General features: G+C 42.4%; 1 protein-coding gene across 3 annotated transcripts in view; it reads right to left on the bottom strand.

Moving 5' to 3' along the window:
• Positions 1-22,541, bottom strand: part of LOC146790039 (alpha-N-acetylgalactosaminidase-like) — a 154,287-nt gene that overhangs the window by 47,796 nt on the left and 83,950 nt on the right. For all 3 annotated transcript variants that reach the window (XM_085628371.1, XM_085628370.1, XM_085628369.1), the window contains 2 exons: positions 20,585-20,759; positions 272-449 (listed from right to left, as the gene is read on the bottom strand). In XM_085628371.1, the coding sequence (XP_085484497.1) occupies positions 272-449; positions 20,585-20,759 (353 nt within the window). The remainder of the gene's footprint in view (positions 1-271; positions 450-20,584; positions 20,760-22,541) is intronic.

Genomic DNA, 22,541 nt, shown 5'->3' with positions numbered 1-22,541 from the left:
ATCCGGATTAGTTCCTTATTGCGCTATTCACATTGAAAAGATTACAAGCTCAGCACATTTTTTTTACTGCAAGCCGCATTGACCTGTTTAGGCTCTGATAGGAATGGGTTTGATGCAAAAAACACGAAGTGCTTTTTTCCCAATGCATGTCATGCCATAAGGAATGCTGGCAATAGCAAACCCATTACCTCAGCACATTAAGCGTAGCAATAACAAACAAATATAAATTTCACAAGCATTCCAATGCGAGTTGGGAAAAATTATAACAGACCTATGACTTTAACTGATGAATTGGAATAACAGCCATCAAATTTCAACATGTCAACTCCCCATTCAGCAAATGTGTTGGCATCGGTGCTGATGGTTTCCAGTGTGGTGCCAGGATAGCCGCCGCATGTGTAGTTACCAATGTCACTGTAGATGCCAAGCTTAAGTCCTCTAGAATGCACCTATGGAAGGAAGGAAAAGGCACAATGGTTTGTGTTTCAAATGCCCTTAACACCAGAATGCCATGGTAATAATGCATTGTTTTTATGTGGAACCAACCATGAAAACACCAGCTTCTGCTCCTTAGTATTCAGTGCATTTCAGAACACATGGGTGCACTTCAATGAACCCAGTAGAAAGTAAATTGCTTGTGTTTAATCTTTCAAACCCGAAACTATAAAAGGCATTATATGTACAAAAACAACAAAAACAGCAATTTAATGGTCTCCACAGTTTAAGACAATTGAAAGAAAACATATGCCCAAAATATTCCTAGATTTGGTGCTGTGGCAGTATACAACCCTGCCCCTCGTATCTCCTTTCCTTGAGCACTCAAACAATCCCTCAAAGTTGTGTGAAAATCATGGGAAGCAGTTGTTAGCAGCAACAGGTAGAATTCTGGAATGGTGAAAAGTACAGATGACTTGAAGCCTTTCTTCCAAAGGCCAGCCCCCATCAAGCAGTGAAACAAATATCTTACCCTCTTCCTGAATTCCCCAATATTTGGGGACGGCTCACCGAGAACACATCCTGTTTTTTGTCTGCGTTTGGAGCAGAGCGCCTATCCTGAGAGCGCAATGACTTTATTAATGTCTTATTGTGCCCTGGTTGGAACATTTAAGAATATCCTTCTGCTTCGAGATGTTAGGGCAAGGTTGAAGGCCTACAAAGAAAGGGATTACCCATTATGTTCGGCCTTCAGGTCTCTGGGATCCCAGACATGCGTGGTTGAGCCTGTGTGTTGTACTATTCCAGCAGAGAACAGGATTCAGCAGACACTTCCAGGTTATGCTGCAAAGTCTGTTGGGGCAGAGAGAGGAGAAGAAGCAGGCTTTTGCATCTTTTGTTGCAGCCAAGTCCTCTCAAAGGTTAGTTTCCTGAAGCCAAGGTATATGTTAAGCAGCCTACAGGAACCCAGGTAAGAATGGGGAATGTAGTTGCAGAAAGAAGAAGCCACGGGGTGTGTTTGTGGTATGTCGGCGTCTGCCTGGGTCTATCAAACTCCACCAACAGAATGGAGTTTACCACCCACCCCTAGTTTTCTGCCTTTATGCTTGTTTCTCACCTTTATTTTGCCTCCTTCTGCTTGTTACGGACCTTTATTTTGCCTCTTTCTGATCTCCATTTTGCCACTTTCTGACCTTTATTCTGCCTCTTGCTGATCGTTTCTGACCTCTCTTCTGCCTCGGTTCTTACCTTTTTTTGCCTCTTTCTCATCTTCTCCCCGGGACCGTTGGGGGAGCCTCAAAGCCCCTGCGGTCCCAGCCACCTCCCTGCCTCCTGTGGGAGCTGGCATAGTTCTCACAGACAGGAAGCTGCTAAACATGCAGCTCCCTGTCTGTCAGAGGAATACTTTTATCTGTTTCCCTGCCCGCTTCACAGCGGGAAGGAAAACAGACAAAAACTCCATTCTCAGGGAGCGGTTTCACAGCTCTCGTTTGCTGAGAGCAGGGTTTGCGTTTGCTCTGACTTGCCGGGAGCTGTCAATCTTTCTTTAGCCCCGGGGAGGTAGTGGTCCCCAGGGCTTATAGAGCCCATGGAGGCGGGCCCTGTGTGCCCCCTCCTTTTTATCAACAAGCCATGGGGAGGTGGTGGTCCCCAGGAACTCATTGAGCCCTGGGGGGGGGCTGTGCGGCCCCCTCGTTAAAAAAAAAAAAATGCCCCGGACCCACTCGGGCTGTGTTCAAAACAAGTGCGGGGGTCCCCAGTTTAAAAAAAAAAATTGTCACAGATTTGTGCTTCTGTCGCATTTCTGCGGCAATTTAAACAAAAAAAAGTGATTTGTGCCCTTCTCAGGTGTCACAGGGGGACCCCACCACTACACCCAGAGGGTCAGGGTATTCCTACTCTGCCCCTTTTCTTTTTTTTTTTTTTTTTAAAGCATTTTCTGTGGGACTTCACTGAAGCAGAGTCCCAAGATGGCTGCCAGCAATTCCTGGTTGAAGTATTGGCAGCCAATCAGATCTCACCATGAGTTTTGTGCTTTGGCCCCACCCAGATATCCTTATTTGCTTTCCCTTAAATTTCTCAACAACTACTGAACGGATTTACATCGGATATCTGAAAGCGTGATCTGCAAACCAAAATCTACCATCCTACCAAATTTCTCTAGATCGATTCACCTTCATCTTCATGAACCTGTCTGTCCCAATCAGAGAGATTCAGTGATTGATTGAAGAGGTAATGACCAAAGCACTAAATGCAGAAGAGCAAGACACTGACACAAGGATCAACACACTTCCAGGGAGCAGTAGAATGAAGTGTTTCTGTGGTAGTGGAAGTTAAAAGGATGTACAGAAAAGGATTTGTCTTCTTGTCCCAGTACGAACTATCGTAACCATTACCGCTAATTTACATAGTTGCGGTACGATGATGGAGAACTGGATATTGATAAGACAATAAACACTCCTCAAATTGGAAGGAGCTGGAAGCAATTTGGTTGGCTATTTTTGATTTTTCACAAATGGTGAGTGGAAAAGGAGTTTTGGTGTGGAGGGGCAAGTTAATGGTTGAAGCAAACATAAATACCTAGGGAGGACCTCAATCACAGGTTGTAGCTGAAAAGACACACCAGTCCTCATCACTAATTTGTCTGGAAAAATGATGCTACTGGGCTGCTGCTCCAAAAGCAAGTGCACTTCACTAATGCGAAATGGTGACACAACAACGAAGAAGAGAGTCTTCATTGTGGTGACAAGAAGTGAACAGTTATGCATAGGCTAAAAAGGGCATCCACATGAGCAATGTCAAGACCTATTTAATAGGAGTTGGCCTAACGGCTAGGGCGGTCTAACTTGAATCTTGGGAACAGGGTTCGAGTCTCGGCAATGACGCTAAACATCCCGTGATTCTGCGCAAATCACTTAATCTCCCCATGCCTAACAAAAATTAATGTGCCCTCATGTAACGCAACTGGTGCTTGTGTAAAGCGCTCTGATAGCCGATACCTTTGGGTCAAGTTCGCGCTATATGAAACTCCGTAAAAAAACACTTTAAACAACTGTGGGCTCACAAACACCTTGGGTGGCAACAAGTATGCCAAATCTTTAACAAATATCACAAAAGACAATTTAGGAGTGCACCTTTGGTCCAGTAAACACAGAAAGCCTGAAATAGCCAACTATAACCTTCTGGAGTTCCCACAGCAAGGGATTTCCAGACAAAAGAAACCAAATGACGTCTAACAGCTTTACCTGTAAGGGGGCTGTGTCCTAGGCAACACATTAGGTGCAAATGTTTCCCAGCACCTGGCATAAATTAATTTCATGGAAGGATGCCTATTGAAAAGGATGATATCCTCCTCCTTGGATGGCAAATAGAACAGTGTCAATTGCAGCTGTTCAATCGCCACACATGGAGATGTAAATTGTGTAAGTTCAGGTGGAGGACCAGGCCCCTATAGGTGAGGCATTAGGTCCTCCTGAAGTGGTAGCCTCATCAGCGGACAGATGCTCAGGTGTTCTGGGTACGATATTCTACTTGACCAAACTGGGCAACCTGGATGACTTGAGCTGGGTCATTCTTGATCTTGGTCAGAACTCAGTGCAAGAGAGGAAATAGCAGGAAGTCATGCAGGATTCCCTTGTTCCCTTCCAGCTCTTAAGTCGTGTTATTTCAAAAACCCAACACACAAAATTGTTAGCACTGCGCATTCTTAGCGGTGGAAAAAAGATCTAGCCAGGGTTTTTTCTGCTGGTGGAACATGCCTTGCACCACCTCAGGATGTAGACACCACTCATGATCTGCCTGGGGACGTCTGCTCACTTTGTCTGATCTGGCATTCAAGGATGCTCTCAGGTGGTTGTTGGTGTCCAGAAATATGCCCTGAAGCTGCAGCCATTTCCAGAGAATTAACGCCTTCTGGCACTGGACCCAAGACCCCCCCCCACTTCACATCCTTGTTGTAATACCACGTGTCGGTGTCTGTGAGCAACTGCATCAGCCTCCATCTTGGTGAAAAACAGGAAGACCTTCAGGGACAGACGTATGGCCCACAGCTCCAATAACTTAATTCGGAGCCAGCAGTCTACTGCAGACCTGTTGCTATGGAGAGAACGACCTGAACTAGAGTGTCAGAATTGCCCCAAAGAATGGAAGCCTCAGAGAAGTAATCAGGTGGTCTCATTTATGGTGAATTCTAACAATTTTAAGGTACCTTTGTCTGGAGGAGATCCACAACAGACTGCATAAAGCATGCCTTGAACAGCCAGTCATCAAGGCACAGGAATACAGTAACTCACCACCCAAAGACGGGCAACAACCATTGCCATTACTTTTTGTGAACACCCGAGGGGCACTGTAAAGCTGAAAGGGAGCACGGTAAACTAAAATATTTTTCTGGCCACCCTAAACTGCAGGTAATGCTTGTGGATTTGCAGGATGGGTATATGAAACTTCTCATTCTGCAAGACCGAAGACACCATCTAGTCGACTGCGTGTAAAACATATGGCATCTGGGCCAATGTGAGCATAATGTATTTGTTCTTCTGCAGCTAAGCCATAGAGGGGACAGAGGTCCAACAGAGCCTAGAGTCCGCCGTTATCATTAGGGACAGGGAAATAGCAAGAGTAACAATGCCTGCTTTTCTCCAGTACCCTCTTTATGGCACCTCTCAAGAGCATAAAGAGTGTCTCCTGTAACAGGACAGAGATGCTCTTCCAAAAAACGCTCTAGTGTGGGAGATATATTGGACTGGGAGGAGAGAACCGACAGGGCATAGCCTTTCAGAACAATTTCCAAGCCCCATCTGTCAAACTAAAGCAGTTTGTTGGTTGTTGTAGCAGGGGAGGAGGTGGAAAACTGGCACCCCTGCCAAACCACATGTTGTTTGACTACTGCATCCCTTGCTAGGAAAGCTATATCTGCCTACACACTAGCCTTCTGTGACTACCCCAAGATTCCTGGAACTGGTACGAAAGTTTTAAATAAGCCACACTCTTCTGTTGGAGGACCTGAATGGCGAGTCACGCTCAGTCTCAGAGAGGTATCAAGTCAACTGGCATTCCGTTAATCGAGGTGTACAGCATCATCAGTATAATTGTGTGTTGGGGGGGGGGGGGGGGGGAGGCAGGCAATTCCCTTCAACATCATCAATATCATAGTGTAGCAGAGGATCAGAGTCAGAACCAAAAATATAATGGAGCCTCTGCTGATAGCTGCAACGTAGCAGAGTCAAGATGTATGACAAGAGATTGCTGTTAGCTAATTTAATATTGTGATTTCGATCGAGCTCAAGTCAATGTCAGGTCAGGGTCTGACATGGGCATTGGCTCAGGATCATCTACTGCATCGGTACAGCAGGAAATAGCATGGATCCCCCGGGTTGAAGTGGAAGTCTATTTAGGGGTTGGTATCTGTCCCACAACAGGTCTCAAGGGTACAGGAGACACAGGGGAAGGACCTGCCAGTGGAAACCGGCAGGTCCCTTCCCTCCCTTATGGTTCGGTGTGGCATAAAGAAGCACCAGTGGAAGCTGGATGAGCACTCAGGATTTGCTGCATCACTTCTTTGAAGGACTCAATCTGCCTTAAGGTCGAGGATGACTCAAGGCACCCTTGTCGGGACCAGCTGAGGAATTGGATCTGTGGCTGGTGACCTCAATGTAGAGCAACTTACATCTTGACACCCTTGCGCCTTGACTTTGGAGTAAAAGTAGCAAAATAGGATCTTGTCTGATATTGTTTTTTACGTTTGCGGTTGGACTTTGACACTAATGGAGAACTTCAAGTGGGAAGGTGAACTGTGGGGAGAATGACCTCATGAGTGTGTTTGAGTTCAGGCCTGGGACTTGGATCAGGATCTACATGAAGGCCACAGATTCTTGAGTTCAGAGGTACATATCTTCATCTCGCCGCCTAAAAACGCCTTCCGATGATGCATGAGGGTGCACTATCAAACAAATTTGAGTCGTGGCCCGAACCCAGGCACCAGACACTCACTTTGTGTGGGGCTTCGACTGACATCTGCTTTCTACAGCTGCAATAAAGCTTGAATACAATTGTTTTCGGTGGGGATATTGTTGCCCAGCACACTGAAAGAATTTGGAAGTCATCAGAAAACTGGCAAATTTGGCAGCGTACCTCCAGATCCACTTTGGAGGGCACAGAAAGAAAGGAACTGATAGCTGCGCACAGGAGTGGACCATACATGTGGCACCGCTCGGTCATCTGAGGAGCAGTATGGAACAAGCACATAACTGCACGACCGCCAAGTGGCATAGTGGCATTAGATAAAATCTCCAGTTCCAGCCTTTTCCACATTAGTGTGGTTCCTATTCAAGAGATGCACAATATAGAGGCTGGCGTCATCTCAGAATTATATTTCAAGTCCACAGTTGTGAAAACTCTTTGCTTGACGTGGCAGATGGCACATGTGACAGTGATAGATCTCATTGTAGATCTGGGAAGGATCTCACATACCATTTCTGCTCCAGAACTAGGATGGAGGGACCTGGGGCAGGTGTTCTCGTCTCTCTTCTTTATGCCTTTCCCTATTCCCTTAGATAACAAAAGTATTGAGTCATATCAGGAGGGATGGAGCTTCAGTGATTCTATTTGTTCCAGCATGCTCTGCTTCTCCTGGTTTTCTCATCTTCAACCAATGAGAATGAGCCAGGAAAGTTTGTTTCTGACCGTTCCATCTCCTCTAATGTATACAAAGCTAACACAATGTTTGCGGGCACCTCCATTTATCAGCTTCGCAGTTGAGCGGCTTGGTATACAAAACAGCGGATTTTTCAGAAACTAGCTACAGCTGTTTAAGGCTCAAAAGGAAGTCAACTCTAAAATCTTAACTAGGCGACCGGGTACCATATTGAAACCAGTTTCCACAACACTGAAAATGTTGTGAGAAAATACACATCTGGCTAAAAGGAGCAAACAGTTGGAAGAGCAGAGCTGTCTGCGTCAGGAAAGCCTATACATTGAGACTCAAGTTGGACAAGAGTTGAAAGACAATGAAAACATCACTGGGGTAAAAGGGTAGACCCAGGATGTTAAAAAGATCATCCTATGGGTTCTTAGAAGTACCCAGGCCGGTAGGGTACCATTATATTTCGATGTAGGCATTATAGGGCAAGTGTAATTGATGACATAAATGTATCAAGATCGACTGGATATGCATAGAGCAGGAAGCACTGCAGCTTTAGGGTTGGAGAAAAGTGACATTTAAGGGAAGCAGGACAAGCAGTAAGGAAGGGTCCTACAGCGGGTCTGAAGAACCAGAGAGGGAAACAATGGGTAAAAAGCCTAAACAGTATTCTGAAGGAGAGAGAAGCACTGAAGGGGAGAGGCAGGACATTTTAGAACAGGAAAGGACCTTTCTAAGTGTCAGGTAAGAAAGAATGAAGGTTTGCACACATGGTGGTACACGATTAGAGAGGGGCCACGGGAGGACTCTCCATTTGATGGTCTTTCTTTAAACAGTCATGGATGTCAACTTTACATCATTAGATTGAATGTATCTGTTTTGCTTGCTCTAGAATGCCAGTGCAGAACATAGTATACAAAACTGAAAGAATATTTTAAACTTTGGAAGTTAAAAATATCTCACCATGAAAACAGTCTAGAAGCATTAAGGCTCAGAGTTAAGAGATGCAGAAAAGGTCCTTTGGGGCAGAGTTGAGAAGCAATGCCCTTGTTCCATTCAGCGAAGAACAGAGTGCAGGGCAAACAAATCGGGAAGGAATAAGAGGCGAAATACAGATGCTGTATTGAACATAAAGTATAAAAAGAGACAACTGTGAAAAGGAGCAAGGATAAGGGCAGAGAAAGTTAAACTTGTCAGCACAAAGGATTTTTGTTCATTCATGCCCCAATGAGAGGTTTTCTGGTAACATAATATAAATATATAGACAAAAATGGGGTTTAAGAGAGCAGTACCTCTCAGGAAAAATTAATTAAAAGTGCATACAAACAAAAAAATGAAAAAAGTGCTCCAAGAAGAACTCGGAGAGAAAAACTGTAATACGGCAAGCCCAAGGCAAACGCTCCCTTAAACCTTTGTTGTTGGATCTGGGCAGGAAGGTACTAGCCAGTAAAGTAAGGCTCCATCGTTTACTCTATTGGCCCACTCCAGAATTAGTTGATAATGCAGTAGCCCTCAGAGATGTTATAGAAGCATACTGCTCTAAGAAGATAGGTTGGCTCAAAAAAGTCAAACAATCCCAATTAGATATTGGTATGAGGGAGCTACGGGATGACCCCTTGGGATCTCCCATACCTGCAGCCACCATCCTAAAAGAACAGTACTGGCAAGCAAATTTTGCCGCTCAGGTGTGTGCAGTGGACAGCTCATCCCCGACGGGAAGGTTTATGAAATTTAAATTCAGTTGCATGTTGGAGTCCTATGGGAACGCTTGATCTGTCCCCCTTGATAGTAAACTATTTTTCCAATTCAGGATGGGACTAGTCTCTCATAGGAACATAAAAGTAATAATCATTTCCTGACAAGACAAGAAGTACCTCCACACCGCATGCAGTAAGCTTCATGGACAATGGTGCAAGCTACCTACTTTCTTATGGAATTGGCTGTCACTACTGGCAGTCACCCAGACTTGGGGGCAAATCTAGTACTACAGACAAGGACCTTTTGAATACTTTAAAAGTTTAGCTCATGGAGAAGGTCTCTTCCTGTTTTGGTTCTGTGGATGGTGGGGAGTTAGAAAATTGAAGTTTTATTATCGGCCTGGACGTTTGACTTTACAATACGGGCTGCTGCTATATTAACAAGGGGAGACAAGAATAGTAAATCTATACTTTCCGGCATATGCATGCCTTGACAACACAATGGTAGGTATTACTGTAGAACCAATATATGGGCTGGTCAATATTACGGCCATCAATGTTGTGACATTCCACCCTCTGAAGGCCTAACTCATGCCGTCAGCCAGAAGCATCCCTTGGGTTGCAGCAGGATTAATGTCACAAACTCACTACAACCATGACTACTGGAGATACAATCAATGGCTTACCCAAGCAACATGTGTTGCTAAGCAGACTGCCCTGTACACCAGCCCTATATCCATTTGCAGACTATATACAGTCTGTAAGAGTTTCCGAATTTTCTTATTCTGTGCCAGGTAGGGTCTAGAGGGGAAACTCCTTTTAACCTTGTTCTGTTAACAGTCATTTCCAAAGGTTCAGACTTTAAATGTGCAGCACTGTCCAAATGAAGAATGGAAAATATTGCTAAAAGTGAAACAAATTAAAATAAAGAAGAGCTGGGGTGTACAAGGCAATACATGCATTCGAAGTCAGCATCTGTGTCTCATGAGGTTGACATGCTTTTTCCAATGATCCACGCCAGTAAGCAGGAAAGAGACTCATTTATGTTAGCTTTATTATACTTTTAGAATTTACTATGACCTTTTTGACGATTTCCCCATGAAGAGAAATAAAAAGATCTTTGGCTCCTCTGCTTTTGTTCAAAGAGCTCTGAGCTGGAGTGGCAAGATCTGTTGTCTGGTGGTAGCAACCTGTAGCTTTTTGGGTGCTTTCTCGCAGGTTGAAATGTACTTCAAGCACCGGTTGAGGATGAAACTGTGGGGCAACTACATATATGTAGCAGAAACTCCCAGAATGCTACAATCTAGGGCAGTAAGCACCACCTGAGAGCAAGCAGCCCACATTTACGAAGTGGTACGTTTGAAGAGAAGACGTAAGAGCCCCACTAGGGTGGATGCAGTCCAACCTAGATGTAGGGTATGTGCAATCCTGAAATACTCTGTCCTATACAAACAGGCCTTGCACACATGCTCCCAAGGCACACTTTGCGAAGGGGCACAAGGGGAGAAGTGGGTAGAGGATATCTTAGGGGAAAATAGTAGGTTTGAGAATACTGTGGACCTCTTCCAAAGCCTCCTAGAGGTTGGAAAGAGTGGGGTGTGTCCTTCAATGGACCACAGATGCGATAATCCACAGAAGCAAAAGAGATTCCCGAATTTCTAGGTGTACCACTTCATGAAGTGGTGAAACATCGAAATTCAAACGTGCAGATGCTCGAACAGCCACTACAAATTTGGTATTACAGAAAAGAATACAAACTGTTTACCCTCCAAAGTAAATGACACACAACTGTTCATGTAGGGGCTGTGGATTCAATACATTTTGTGCTACTACCTGTTTTGCTGCAAATTTCTGATGGCAAGAGAGAGCAGTTCTCCAAGAAGAAAAATATGTTGGTGGCTTCTGGGTTGATTAAAAATACACATTATGTTTTACAGATGGTTAATTAAAGTACTTTAGAGCTGCAGTTCTCAACCTTTTGACTGCTAGGGACCCACACTTAATCATCACTGAAATCTGCCCGCCCCCAACTGAGTAATTACTGTAAGTGGGTGATCATGACCTAACCAATGTCTATTATTTGAATCTTAAAACAATAAACAAAACGACATAGCTGCTGTCGGGCATTCATAGGCAGTGAAGTCGCATCAAGAGGGGACAGGAGTAGGGTTGCGCTACTGCAGGGTTCGCCCTGAGTGCCTCCCCCGCTCCCCCCCCGGTCTCCTTCCTATCCTCCCCGCAGTCCCCTGGCCCGAACAGGAAATGATGACATAATCTGAAGGCAAAGGACCCCTTGTAGATTTAGTTGCATTTAGCTTTAGATTGGTTTCCTCTTCCTTTTTTTTGTTTTGCTATTTCATTGTTCCTCACCTCATATACAGACACAAAGGGCATAGATACACAAGAGTGAAAGATGTAGGCAACTAACGCAACTACTCCCCACAAGAAACCTATACACAGCAGGAACAGGACATTAAAAGCTGAAAGGCAGATGGGCTGGGACGGGGCATGGAAATGTTACTAGATATATACTGAAAATTGTAACTGGATCATTGTATGCTCACTGCTGATGTTTACTGTAACTGTTGTTGAACGATTCCGACATATGGAATACGTACCTGATGTTACTGTGAACATGCAGATTGTACCGAAATAAGTTTTAAAATTGCCAATAAAAAAGATTTTCCCCCCAAAAAATATACAAAACTACAGAAACAAGAAAAAGTATAAATTAATCAAAAATATAAAAATGATTACATATTTTATACACAAACGATATAGATTTTTAAAAAATTTTAATGGCTAGGTTGGAGCTTTTATAAATTCAGTTTTTTTCTTGTGAAACGATATTTTATTGAAACAACTTGATTCACTGTAATCAAAACAAGGTCCGATACACATGGCAGCAAGTATAATCAGAAGCTTTTTGAAGGCCAGACCAACATGACCAGACATTTCATGTTTTTGTAATGAGGAAAAAAGAACCCCTCCTGCCTCTGTCCAGTCCCGTGCAAAACATCAACACATTCCCCATCAGCACACCCCACATAGCAATCTTAAGGTGCTAAATTCAGTTTTTTATTATAAAAGACAAAGCAATATATTAGTTTTTAGAATATTATTTTGTTGTTGTTGCTCCTAATGCAGGCTCTCTCTTTTTGTCAGTTTTTCAATTGAGGCCACCCATTGTCCATACTATATTCTGTTTGATGTACCTGTGCTGCTCTTATGAATGAAGCTAAGGACACTAATTTATTTAACATCCAATTTAAAATTTCTTCACATTTACAGAATGTTTTTACATTTTCAGCTTTCCATTTTGCTACTTTATTTACATATACTTTATTAATCTGCCAATGATATTCAGTTCTCTAAACAGTTGTGCACCCTTTGAGTAGGTGTCATGGAGCCCAGCAATTCATCGAATACAGGTTAAGAACCGCTGCTTTAGAGTACCGCACAAGTCTATATTTATATATCATCAAGCTTCAAAGGACGTTTGATTTATCAGGTTCTCTTCCACACGTCGATATGAAGGATAATATATTTTGTGAAAAACTCAATATCCACCTCCTGACAACTTGTCTGCTTAGCTTCATCTGTGGGTTTCAGCGAGAGAGGGGAAAACAGGGAAGGGACATATAGCAAGTCTCAAATGTTCTTATAATTCTCGAGCAAGAGATGAGCAATGTTGTTCAATCTTCTATAAAAGATCATAGTGGAACTTCAGTGACTATGTAACACATGTTCATTATGTCTGAAAGACATTTTGTAAAAACTCTCTACCTGCCCCCTTATGGTTTGTAATAGCAAAAAACAATGTCTCAACAGGGAAAATGAATAAAGGGACCAATCAATACATAATTCAATCAAAGGAAGGGCAAAATTAAGAGAGATCCAAAATAGAGAAAGAACAGATTTAATAATTAGATACACAAAAGGTATATACAATTCAAAATAACCATAACTAACACATATGCACTGACAAGGAAGTGAAAAAGTGAACGGCGCAGTGACAAAAAGTGTGGAAGTGACAACACGGTACGGCGAAATGAATTAAATAAATTCAAGGTCAAGGAGAGTTATATACAATGGGTAATTTACATATAAAGATGAAGGTCTCACAGGACCCTGTGGTTAGCCGTAAATAATGCTGTCTGGTCGACGACGTTTCAACCTCCTTAAGTTGAGGTCATCATCAGGACTATGGTTATTGCAATATTCTAAATACCTATGTGTAAGAAGAAAGAGGGAGGATAATGAATAGAAAGGCCCAGAAAGAAAACACAACTTACAACACAGAAAATGAAAGGTAAAGGGCAAGTCAGGGGGTAGTAGTACCTGTGTCCGTGGTCAAAAACTACTTCAAAGTTAATTGCAGGGAGTTGTGGATCAATTATATAAGGTCCGTCACATTTAGAGGGGGATCATCAATTGTCTGAAATAATAATGAAGAAAATGTAAGGGTGGACAACTACTTCCACGCAAAAAATAGAGTAAAGCGCGGTGTGAGGCGCTTACCTGTGGTTGACAACAGAGAAATGAAGGCCAATAGGAATGATAAATTTGTCCTAGTTGTGTTTAAAAAGCAGCCATCTATCGTGAAAGGAAACAGAGATGAAACTCATGTGCAAGTAGGGAAAAAGAATTATTTAAAAAAGGGATTTTTGGGAACGAAAACGCTTACCAATAGGGCATTACGTTAAATAACGAGAGGGCATCCCGCAGTGATTAATTCCACAATATTAGAAAATGGACTCTACTGGACAAAAAAGGAAAAGAGCTTTAGAGGGTGGGCGTGTGATGCCAACGCCAAATTGAAACAAAAAATAAATAAATAAACTAGTCAAGGAGGTAGCCATGGGGAGACTTACTAGAATAGGATCGTAAATTGCCAAACAACGGGATTAGTCATCAGAACTCTAAAGAACAGAAGGAACACGAGCTTTAGAAAGTGGGCGTGCAGGGACAACGACAATTCCAAACAAAAAATAATAATAATAAATCTAGTCAGGGGAAACAATCATAGGGGAGGCTTACTGGGGTAGGCAGGTTAATTGCCAAACATCGGGATCAGTCCTCAGGGCTCTATTGAACAAAGGAAAAACGGGCTTTAGCAAGTGGGCGTGTAAAGACAACGCCGATTCTAAGTGAAAAATAATCAATCTAATCAGAGGAGGCAGCCATAGGGAGAACTTACTAGAGTGGGTTCGTCAAGTTACCAAACATCGGGATTAGTCCGAGAAGGGGCCTAGGCGTCCAAACAATTAAGACGTCAACCGCATATGAGACACGGACTTTAAAAATAAACAATCCGGGTCATGTGACCCCAGCGAGGCCACAAAGGAGAGACTAACAGGTACGGACGTAGCCAGGGAAAAAAGACTATAGGTAGAGCGAGGAATGTGAAAAAGAAAGAAACACCCGGTCAGTGTAATGATCAACAATAAAAAATTAAATAAAATCCTTACGAGGTCTATGAATTAAGTATAGTTATTGTTAACTACAATTAACAATTTCCAATAAACTTCTGGTCAAGGGCAAAAACAATTTGCGATTGAAATAGTGTTAGTACATACATTTAGACACCATAATAGCAAGATATGGATAAGACATATAGACTATCGACATAGGTAGAGAATCATGAATGACAAATAAACAAAAATTATTAATATTGCAACATCATTCAAGGAACAGTATCCATGTTGAAACACATTTGGAAAGACAAGAAGACCGGGGAAGGGAAGGGAGGGAGGAACGGTAAGGGAAGTATAGGGGTGCAGGGACAATAGGGTGGATTCTGGAGGAGAAAATCAAAGGGGTGTGTATGCAGGCGCGGGGGGAGAAGAGAGAGAAGAGGGGGGAAGGGGGAAGTGGGGAGAGGGCAGGGATAGGTAAAGACACATTGTTGGGATAGCAAAACGATTTAGACAAAGAAGTGAGTGTTGTAAAAAGACTCAGACAATTAGCGAATTTGTACATATTATTGACATGTTTTAAAAACCATTTTTTCACACACACTGATCATGAATACTGCAGACTGAGCATCAAAGGAGTAACAACATGAGTAACACCATGGGTCCTAGCCACTCGTAATGACTGTATTCCATTCGTCCAGTGAATTCAATCCATGTGACACAGAGTTACAGCGTGTAATCCAACGACATTCGCATTTGTTTAACAAGGTCTGTAAATTACCACCCCGGATTGGTAATTGTGGACAATCTATGACTTGCCAAGTCATATCCGTTTCTGAATGGTTATGTTCCTTGTAATGCGTCACCAGTGGAGCAGGGACGACGTTGCATCTAATGCGACTTTTGTGTTGGGAGATGCGTTGTTTAACCATCTGTGTAGTCTGCCCAATGTAAAGTAAGTCACATGGACGACGTATCGCATAGATAACGTTGGTGGTACGACAATTTGAAAAATGTTTCAATTGGTAGGTGTGAGAAGAAGTGACAAAGACCTTGGTGTTACTAGTCAAATCGCATACATTACAATTTAGGCACTTAAAGTGGCCTATTACAGGTGGTAAATTCCATAAGGTAGTATTTTCAGATTTTTCTTTGATGGGCCAGGTAGTGGCATGGACAAGCTTGTCATTCAAATTGTTACCCCTCTTATATGATAAAAGGGGAGGGTCTGTAAAGTGTGGAAAAGAGCGTAACAATTTCCAATTGTTCTTAATTATCTTGGAAACCACATTACTGCTGGGGCTGAAAGTGGAAACAAAAGGGATACGTTTGTTGACACGTTTGATGGAAGGTGCCAAAATAATATCCCTATGGTTATACCAAGCTCTTTTGAGGGATCTTCTGACCAAATGTTTGGGGTAGCCTCTGTCGATCAATTTAGCCGAGAGGATAGCAGCCTCTCGGAAATAATCTTTTCTCCACTTACAATTCCGCCGTATACGGAGGAATTGTCCGTAGGGCAAGCCGTCTCTGAGCCCTCGGGGATGGTAACTAGAATAGGCCAAAAGAGTATTACGCTCTGTGGGTTTTCGATATAAAGATGTCCCAATTAGGCCATCCTCCGCATGTAATGTGAGGTCCAGAAAGGGGAGGTCATTCCTGCGCACATCTGAAGTAAATTTTAAATGGGTTTGGATGGAATTCAACCAGGTGATAAACGACAAAAGGTTCTCATGTGTACCCTGCCATAGCAACAGAATGTCGTCTATGTACCTGCGCCATAGAGAAATGTTGGTGAGGAAAGGGTTACTGCTATTTAAAAAGAGGGTGGACTCCAAATGATGGACATAGAGTACTGCAAAATTAGGGGCAAAGCAAGCACCCATCGATACACCTTTAACCTGAAGGTAATATGTGTCTTTATACAAAAAATAATTGTTAGTCAAGGCTATGTGCAGCAATTGAACAACAAATTCTGTAGGGATGCGTGTGGGACGAGGGCGAGTATTCAATACACATATTACCTTCAGGTTAAAGGTGTATCGATGGGTGCTTGCTTTGCCCCTAATTTTGCAGTACTCTATGTCCTATACCCTCTTTTTAAATAGCAGTAACCCTTTCCTCACCCACAGAGCGTAATACTCTTTTGGCCTATTCTAGTTACCATCCCCGAGGGCTCAGAGACGGCTTGCCCTACGGACAATTCCTCCGTATACGGCGGAATTGTAAGTGGAGAAAAGATTATTTCCGAGAGGCTGCTATCCTCTCGGCTAAATTGATCGACAGAGGCTACCCCAAACATTTGGTCAGAAGATCCCTCAAAAGAGCTTGGTATAACCATAGGGATATTATTTTGGCACCTTCCATCAAACGTGTCAACAAACGTATCCCTTTTGTTTCCACTTTCAGCCCCAGCAGTAATGTGGTTTCCAAGATAATTAAGAACAATTGGAAATTGTTACGCTCTTTTCCACACTTTACAGACCCTCCCCTTTTATCATATAAGAGGGGTAACAATTTGAATGACAAGCTTGTCCATGCCATTACCTGGCCCATCAAAGAAAAATCTGAAAATACTACCTTATGGAATTTACCACCTGTAATAGGCCACTTTAAGTGCCTAAATTGTAATGTATGCGATTTGACTAGTAACACCAAGGTCTTTGTCACTTCTTCTCACACCTACCAATTGAAACATTTTTCAAATTGTCGTACCACCAACGTTATCTATGCGATACGTTGTCCATGTGACTTACTTTACATTGGGCAGACTACACAGATGGTTAAACAACGCATCTCCCAACACAAAAGTCGCATTAGATGCAACGTCGTCACTGCTCCACTGGTGACGCATTACAAGGAACATAACCATTCAGAAACGGATATGACTTGGCAAGTCATAGATTGTCCACAATTACCAATCCGGGGTGGTAATTTACAGACCTTGTTAAACAAATGCGAATGTCGTTGGATTACACGCTGTAACTCTGTGTCACATGGATTGAATTCACTGGACGAATGGAATACAGTCATTACGAGTGGCTAGGACCCATGGTGTTACTCATGTTGTTACTCCTTTGATGCTCAGTCTGCAGTATTCATGATCAGTGTGTGTGAAAAAATGGTTTTTAAAACATGTCAATAATATGTACAAATTCGCTAATTGTCTGAGTCTTTTTACAACACTCACTTCTTTGTCTAAATCGTTTTGCTATCCCAACAATGTGTCTTTACCTATCCCTGCCCTCTCCCCACTTCCCCCTTCCCCCCTCTTCTCTCTCTTCTCCCCCCGCGCCTGCATACACACCCCTTTGATTTTCTCCTCCAGAATCCACCCTATTGTCCCTGCACCCCTATACTTCCCTTACCGTTCCTCCCTCCCTTCCCTTCCCCGGTCTTCTTGTCTTTCCAAATGTGTTTCAACATGGATACTGTTCCTTGAATGATGTTGCAATATTAATAATTTTTGTTTATTTGTCATTCATGATTCTCTACCTATGTCGATAGTCTATATGTCTTATCCATATCTTGCTATTATGGTGTCTAAATGTATGTACTAACACTATTTCAATCGCAAATTGTTTTTGCCCTTGACCAGAAGTTTATTGGAAATTGTTAATTGTAGTTAACAATAACTATACTTAATTCATAGACCTCGTAAGGATTTTATTTAATTTTTTATTGTTGATCATTACACTGACCGGGTGTTTCTTTCTTTTTCACATTCCTCGCTCTACCTATAGTCTTTTTTCCCTGGCTACGTCCGTACCTGTTAGTCTCTCCTTTGTGGCCTCGCTGGGGTCACATGACCCGGATTGTTTATTTTTAAAGTCCGTGTCTCATATGCGGTTGACGTCTTAATTGTTTGGACGCCTAGGCCCCTTCTCGGACTAATCCCGATGTTTGGTAACTTGACGAACCCACTCTAGTAAGTTCTCCCTATGGCTGCCTCCTCTGATTAGATTGATTATTTTTCACTTAGAATCGGCGTTGTCTTTACACGCCCACTTGCTAAAGCCCGTTTTTCCTTTGTTCAATAGAGCCCTGAGGACTGATCCCGATGTTTGGCAATTAACCTGCCTACCCCAGTAAGCCTCCCCTATGATTGTTTCCCCTGACTAGATTTATTATTATTATTTTTTGTTTGGAATTGTCGTTGTCCCTGCACGCCCACTTTCTAAAGCTCGTGTTCCTTCTGTTCTTTAGAGTTCTGATGACTAATCCCGTTGTTTGGCAATTTACGATCCTATTCTAGTAAGTCTCCCCATGGCTACCTCCTTGACTAGTTTATTTATTTATTTTTTGTTTCAATTTGGCGTTGGCATCACACGCCCACCCTCTAAAGCTCTTTTCCTTTTTTGTCCAGTAGAGTCCATTTTCTAATATTGTGGAATTAATCACTGCGGGATGCCCTCTCGTTATTTAACGTAATGCCCCTATTGGTAAGCGTTTTCGTTCCCAAAAATCCCTTTTTTAAATAATTCTTTTTCCCTACTTGCACATGAGTTTCATCTCTGTTTCCTTTCACGATAGATGGCTGCTTTTTAAACACAACTAGGACAAATTTATCATTCCTATTGGCCTTCATTTCTCTGTTGTCAACCACAGGTAAGCGCCTCACACCGCGCTTTACTCTATTTTTTGCGTGGAAGTAGTTGTCCACCCTTACATTTTCTTCATTATTATTTCAGACAATTGATGATCCCCCTCTAAATGTGACGGACCTTATATAATTGATCCACAACTCCCTGCAATTAACTTTGAAGTAGTTTTTGACCACGGACACAGGTACTACTACCCCCTGACTTGCCCTTTACCTTTCATTTTCTGTGTTGTAAGTTGTGTTTTCTTTCTGGGCCTTTCTATTCATTATCCTCCCTCTTTCTTCTTACACATAGGTATTTAGAATATTGCAATAACCATAGTCCTGATGATGACCTCAACTTAAGGAGGTTGAAACGTCGTCGACCAGACAGCATTATTTACGGCTAACCACAGGGTCCTGTGAGACCTTCATCTTTATATGTAAATTACCCATTGTATATAACTCTCCTTGACCTTGAATTTATTTAATTCATTTCGCCGTACCGTGTTGTCACTTCCACACTTTTTGTCACTGCGCCGTTCACTTTTTCACTTCCTTGTCAGTGCATATGTGTTAGTTATGGTTATTTTGAATTGTATATACCTTTTGTGTATCTAATTATTAAATCTGTTCTTTCTCTATTTTGGATCTCTCTTAATTTTGCCCTTCCTTTGATTGAATTATGTATTGATTGGTCCCTTTATTCATTTTCCCTGTTGAGACATTGTTTTTTGCTATTACATATACCCGGTCTCAACTGGGTGAACGGGCTTGCTCCTGTTTTTCTTGTATAACCCTTATGGTTTGTGGCTTCACAATACAGAGACTCGAGCTCTGTATTTTTCAGTAGATCCACCCAAGAAGTGGTGATTTGAAAAGCTTTTAAGGAAGGTTGCACCATCTACGGATCCTAACTGATGGCACCATTTGGTCAACCCATGGCGTGAATCAGCAACAGATATGCCCCCAAAGCATTTTGGTGTTTCTGGTAGCCTTCTGGAAGCATAATCCTGCCTCAGTTCCAAATGTTTCAGAGAGACACTTTTTTAAAATAGTTTAGGCGGTGTTGTCACGCTCTCCAACTTTCGTGCAGGTATTCACTGTCTCTCGCCAGAGCACGATTCATTTTAGAGGGTGGTCAGTGTCTCTACTAACAGGCCTGTCCTCACTGGAGATCCTGGAGCGTTCTGAAAACATGCACACATCTACCGATCAACCACTTTCAGCTGTGATAACAGATGGGCTTCGTCACTAAAGGGTTTTTGAACAAGGGTGAGGGCAGCGGGGGGGGGCATGAAGTGGCCCTCAGGAAGTTTCACCTGGGGATATTCACTGGGGGATGAGGAATCTCTTCATGTCAGCAACCTAAACCTGGATACAGAGAAAGCTCTGTGTCCCTCAGCCCCCCCCCTTCCGACAATGGATAACTCAAAGTAAAAGTTTCAGACACATCATATACAAATGCCTTTGCCTGTCTTTCCAATCAGCTACTGACAGAACACTGGAGAAGCAGCACACTGCATTCACGGAACGCACTTAAAGCCTCAGTTTGAAAATGCAGCAGAACGTACACCTTCAAACTCGGCACAAAGGAATCAGGATAGTGAAATGGAAAACGATATGGAGAACCCCACTATACAATATTTCTCTAGACAGACACCTCCATCATACCTGAAATGCACATTACCATATGACAAAGTGACCACCTGTTACATCAGTGTCATGCTACCATTATATTGTTATTTGATGGATTCAATCATATATCTGAGCATAGGTCAACACATTTTCTCTATAATGACAGTTTACTTACATAGTCCGCAAGGGCTTTCATGCCACTTGGAAATCTTTCTGGGTCAGGCTGGAGCCGCCCCTGGGAATCCCTCTCCTTCAGAGACCAGCAGTCATCTATGCTGACGTACTGATAACCAAGCTCCTTCCATCCATCTTCTGCCATCCGGTCGGCCATGCTTTTGAACAAGTGCTCACTTAGGGAGGAACATATACAAAAATGTTAATGTAACAAATGGAGATGCAAATAATATGTTCCATTTTGTGAGCTGTAACAAAACCCGTAATCATTACACAGTTCTACTCAATAACAGACATCCACCCTACTAGAAGAAAGGCAAAAACCTATTACCTCTGGTTTTCAAAGTGAAAACATCTACTAAAATATTTCTTGTACTTGGAGTCCCTTCTCATAAGCTGAAGCGAGAAGCTACTGAGCATTGAGAAATCTAAAACACCTGGACACCATCATGTCCAGAAACCCCAGACATCTAGTGTTTGCACTATACAATGACCACATACATACATCCACTTTGAATAACTGTGAATACATCCTGTGCCAGCAAAGTGAACTTACTAATTAGGCAGATATCTCCATTAAAGAAACAATATTTCTCTACTCAGTGGACTGTCTACTTTGTGCTCAGAAACGTTTACAAGTGTCTTCTTCCCTGGCACCCAAATAATTAACTAAAAAAGAGTAAGTCCTTGGGAACATTGGAGGAGAAATTGAGCCATCTAAAAAGTAGACTGAGATCCCATCGAAGCGGATATGTATATCATTATTTATTGGAAGTTACTGTGGTTTGGTGACAGGAGAAAGGTGAATTGTTGCAGTCTGAGCCAGATCGGTAATTATCGCAGTTCACAAAAGTCTTCTGAATTTTAGGGCAGAATGAGTCAAATTAACTCATGCTGCTCAGCTACCAAAGGGTGGGATTCCGTCTTAATTATTTTTTACAATGTAAGAGCGGAAGGATGGAATGATTATGGAGTTTTTACTTGTTGTTATGATTGGTTCATTTCCAGTGGGGGGGGGGGGGGAGGGGGAGGGAAGAGAGGAGAGCGTGTGATGCTTGCATAGCCATGGAGGATGTCTGTTTCTAACACACAACACAGCTCCTTTAAAACCACTAACAATCCTGTACTAATGTTCCCTAAATGCCTGGAGGTGGCTCAATTCACAGTGTCTGTCTCACAAAGAAGACATCACTAAAGGACTCAAGATCTGGTGTAATATTTCAAGATTGCCGTTATATTATTGTCCTCGTGTTAAAGTAGCAAATGCCTTAATTTTGAGTTCGAAAATTATTGCAGGGCTTTTAGAGGTATACCTCCAAAAGAAATTAACTTTGGGTGTCAATTTCACTGATATGTTGCAAACACAAACCGATTAGCGCTAGGTAAAGACCTCAAGACCAACAAAATCAGACCACTACATTGCATTTAGTAAACAGCAAAGTCTTTGAGGGACACCTTCCAAGTTGGAATACACCACTAGCCATAATCCAACATATGAGAAGTAAGCAGCTGGGTTTGAGCACATTTGCACTGCCTGAACAAGTCACTTATGAGTAATGCGTGCGTTGCCCACCTCAAATAGTCAGCCGCTTAAAAGACCATAAACAATAATGATAAACACAAAGTATGAGAGGCAACGCGAGAATAAAGTAGCTAGTATAGTGTGATATTACAAAGTTATCATAATACACATAGAGCTGAATAGTTTTTCAAATTTCTTCTTTATTGCAATGGTGTTGTCATATCCACAGCCAACGCGTTTCGCCGAAACATGGGCTTCTTCAGGGCTGTTAAAATCATACAAAAAGTCATATCAGATTTATTCATAAAAACATGTTAAATGAACAGACAACTATGAACCTAATTTTAGCGAAGAATAGAAACCTTAAGCCAAGGTACCAGCTTTTGCATCAGGGCCGAAAGCCTACCCGTAGCGAAAACCGAAATGCCGTGAATGG

The sequence above is a fragment of the Triturus cristatus genome, chromosome 10 (assembly GCF_964204655.1).
Source record: "Triturus cristatus chromosome 10, aTriCri1.1, whole genome shotgun sequence".
NCBI classification, from domain to species: Eukaryota; Metazoa; Chordata; class Amphibia; order Caudata; family Salamandridae; genus Triturus; species Triturus cristatus.
This window is presented reverse-complemented; position numbering and strand designations above follow the sequence as displayed.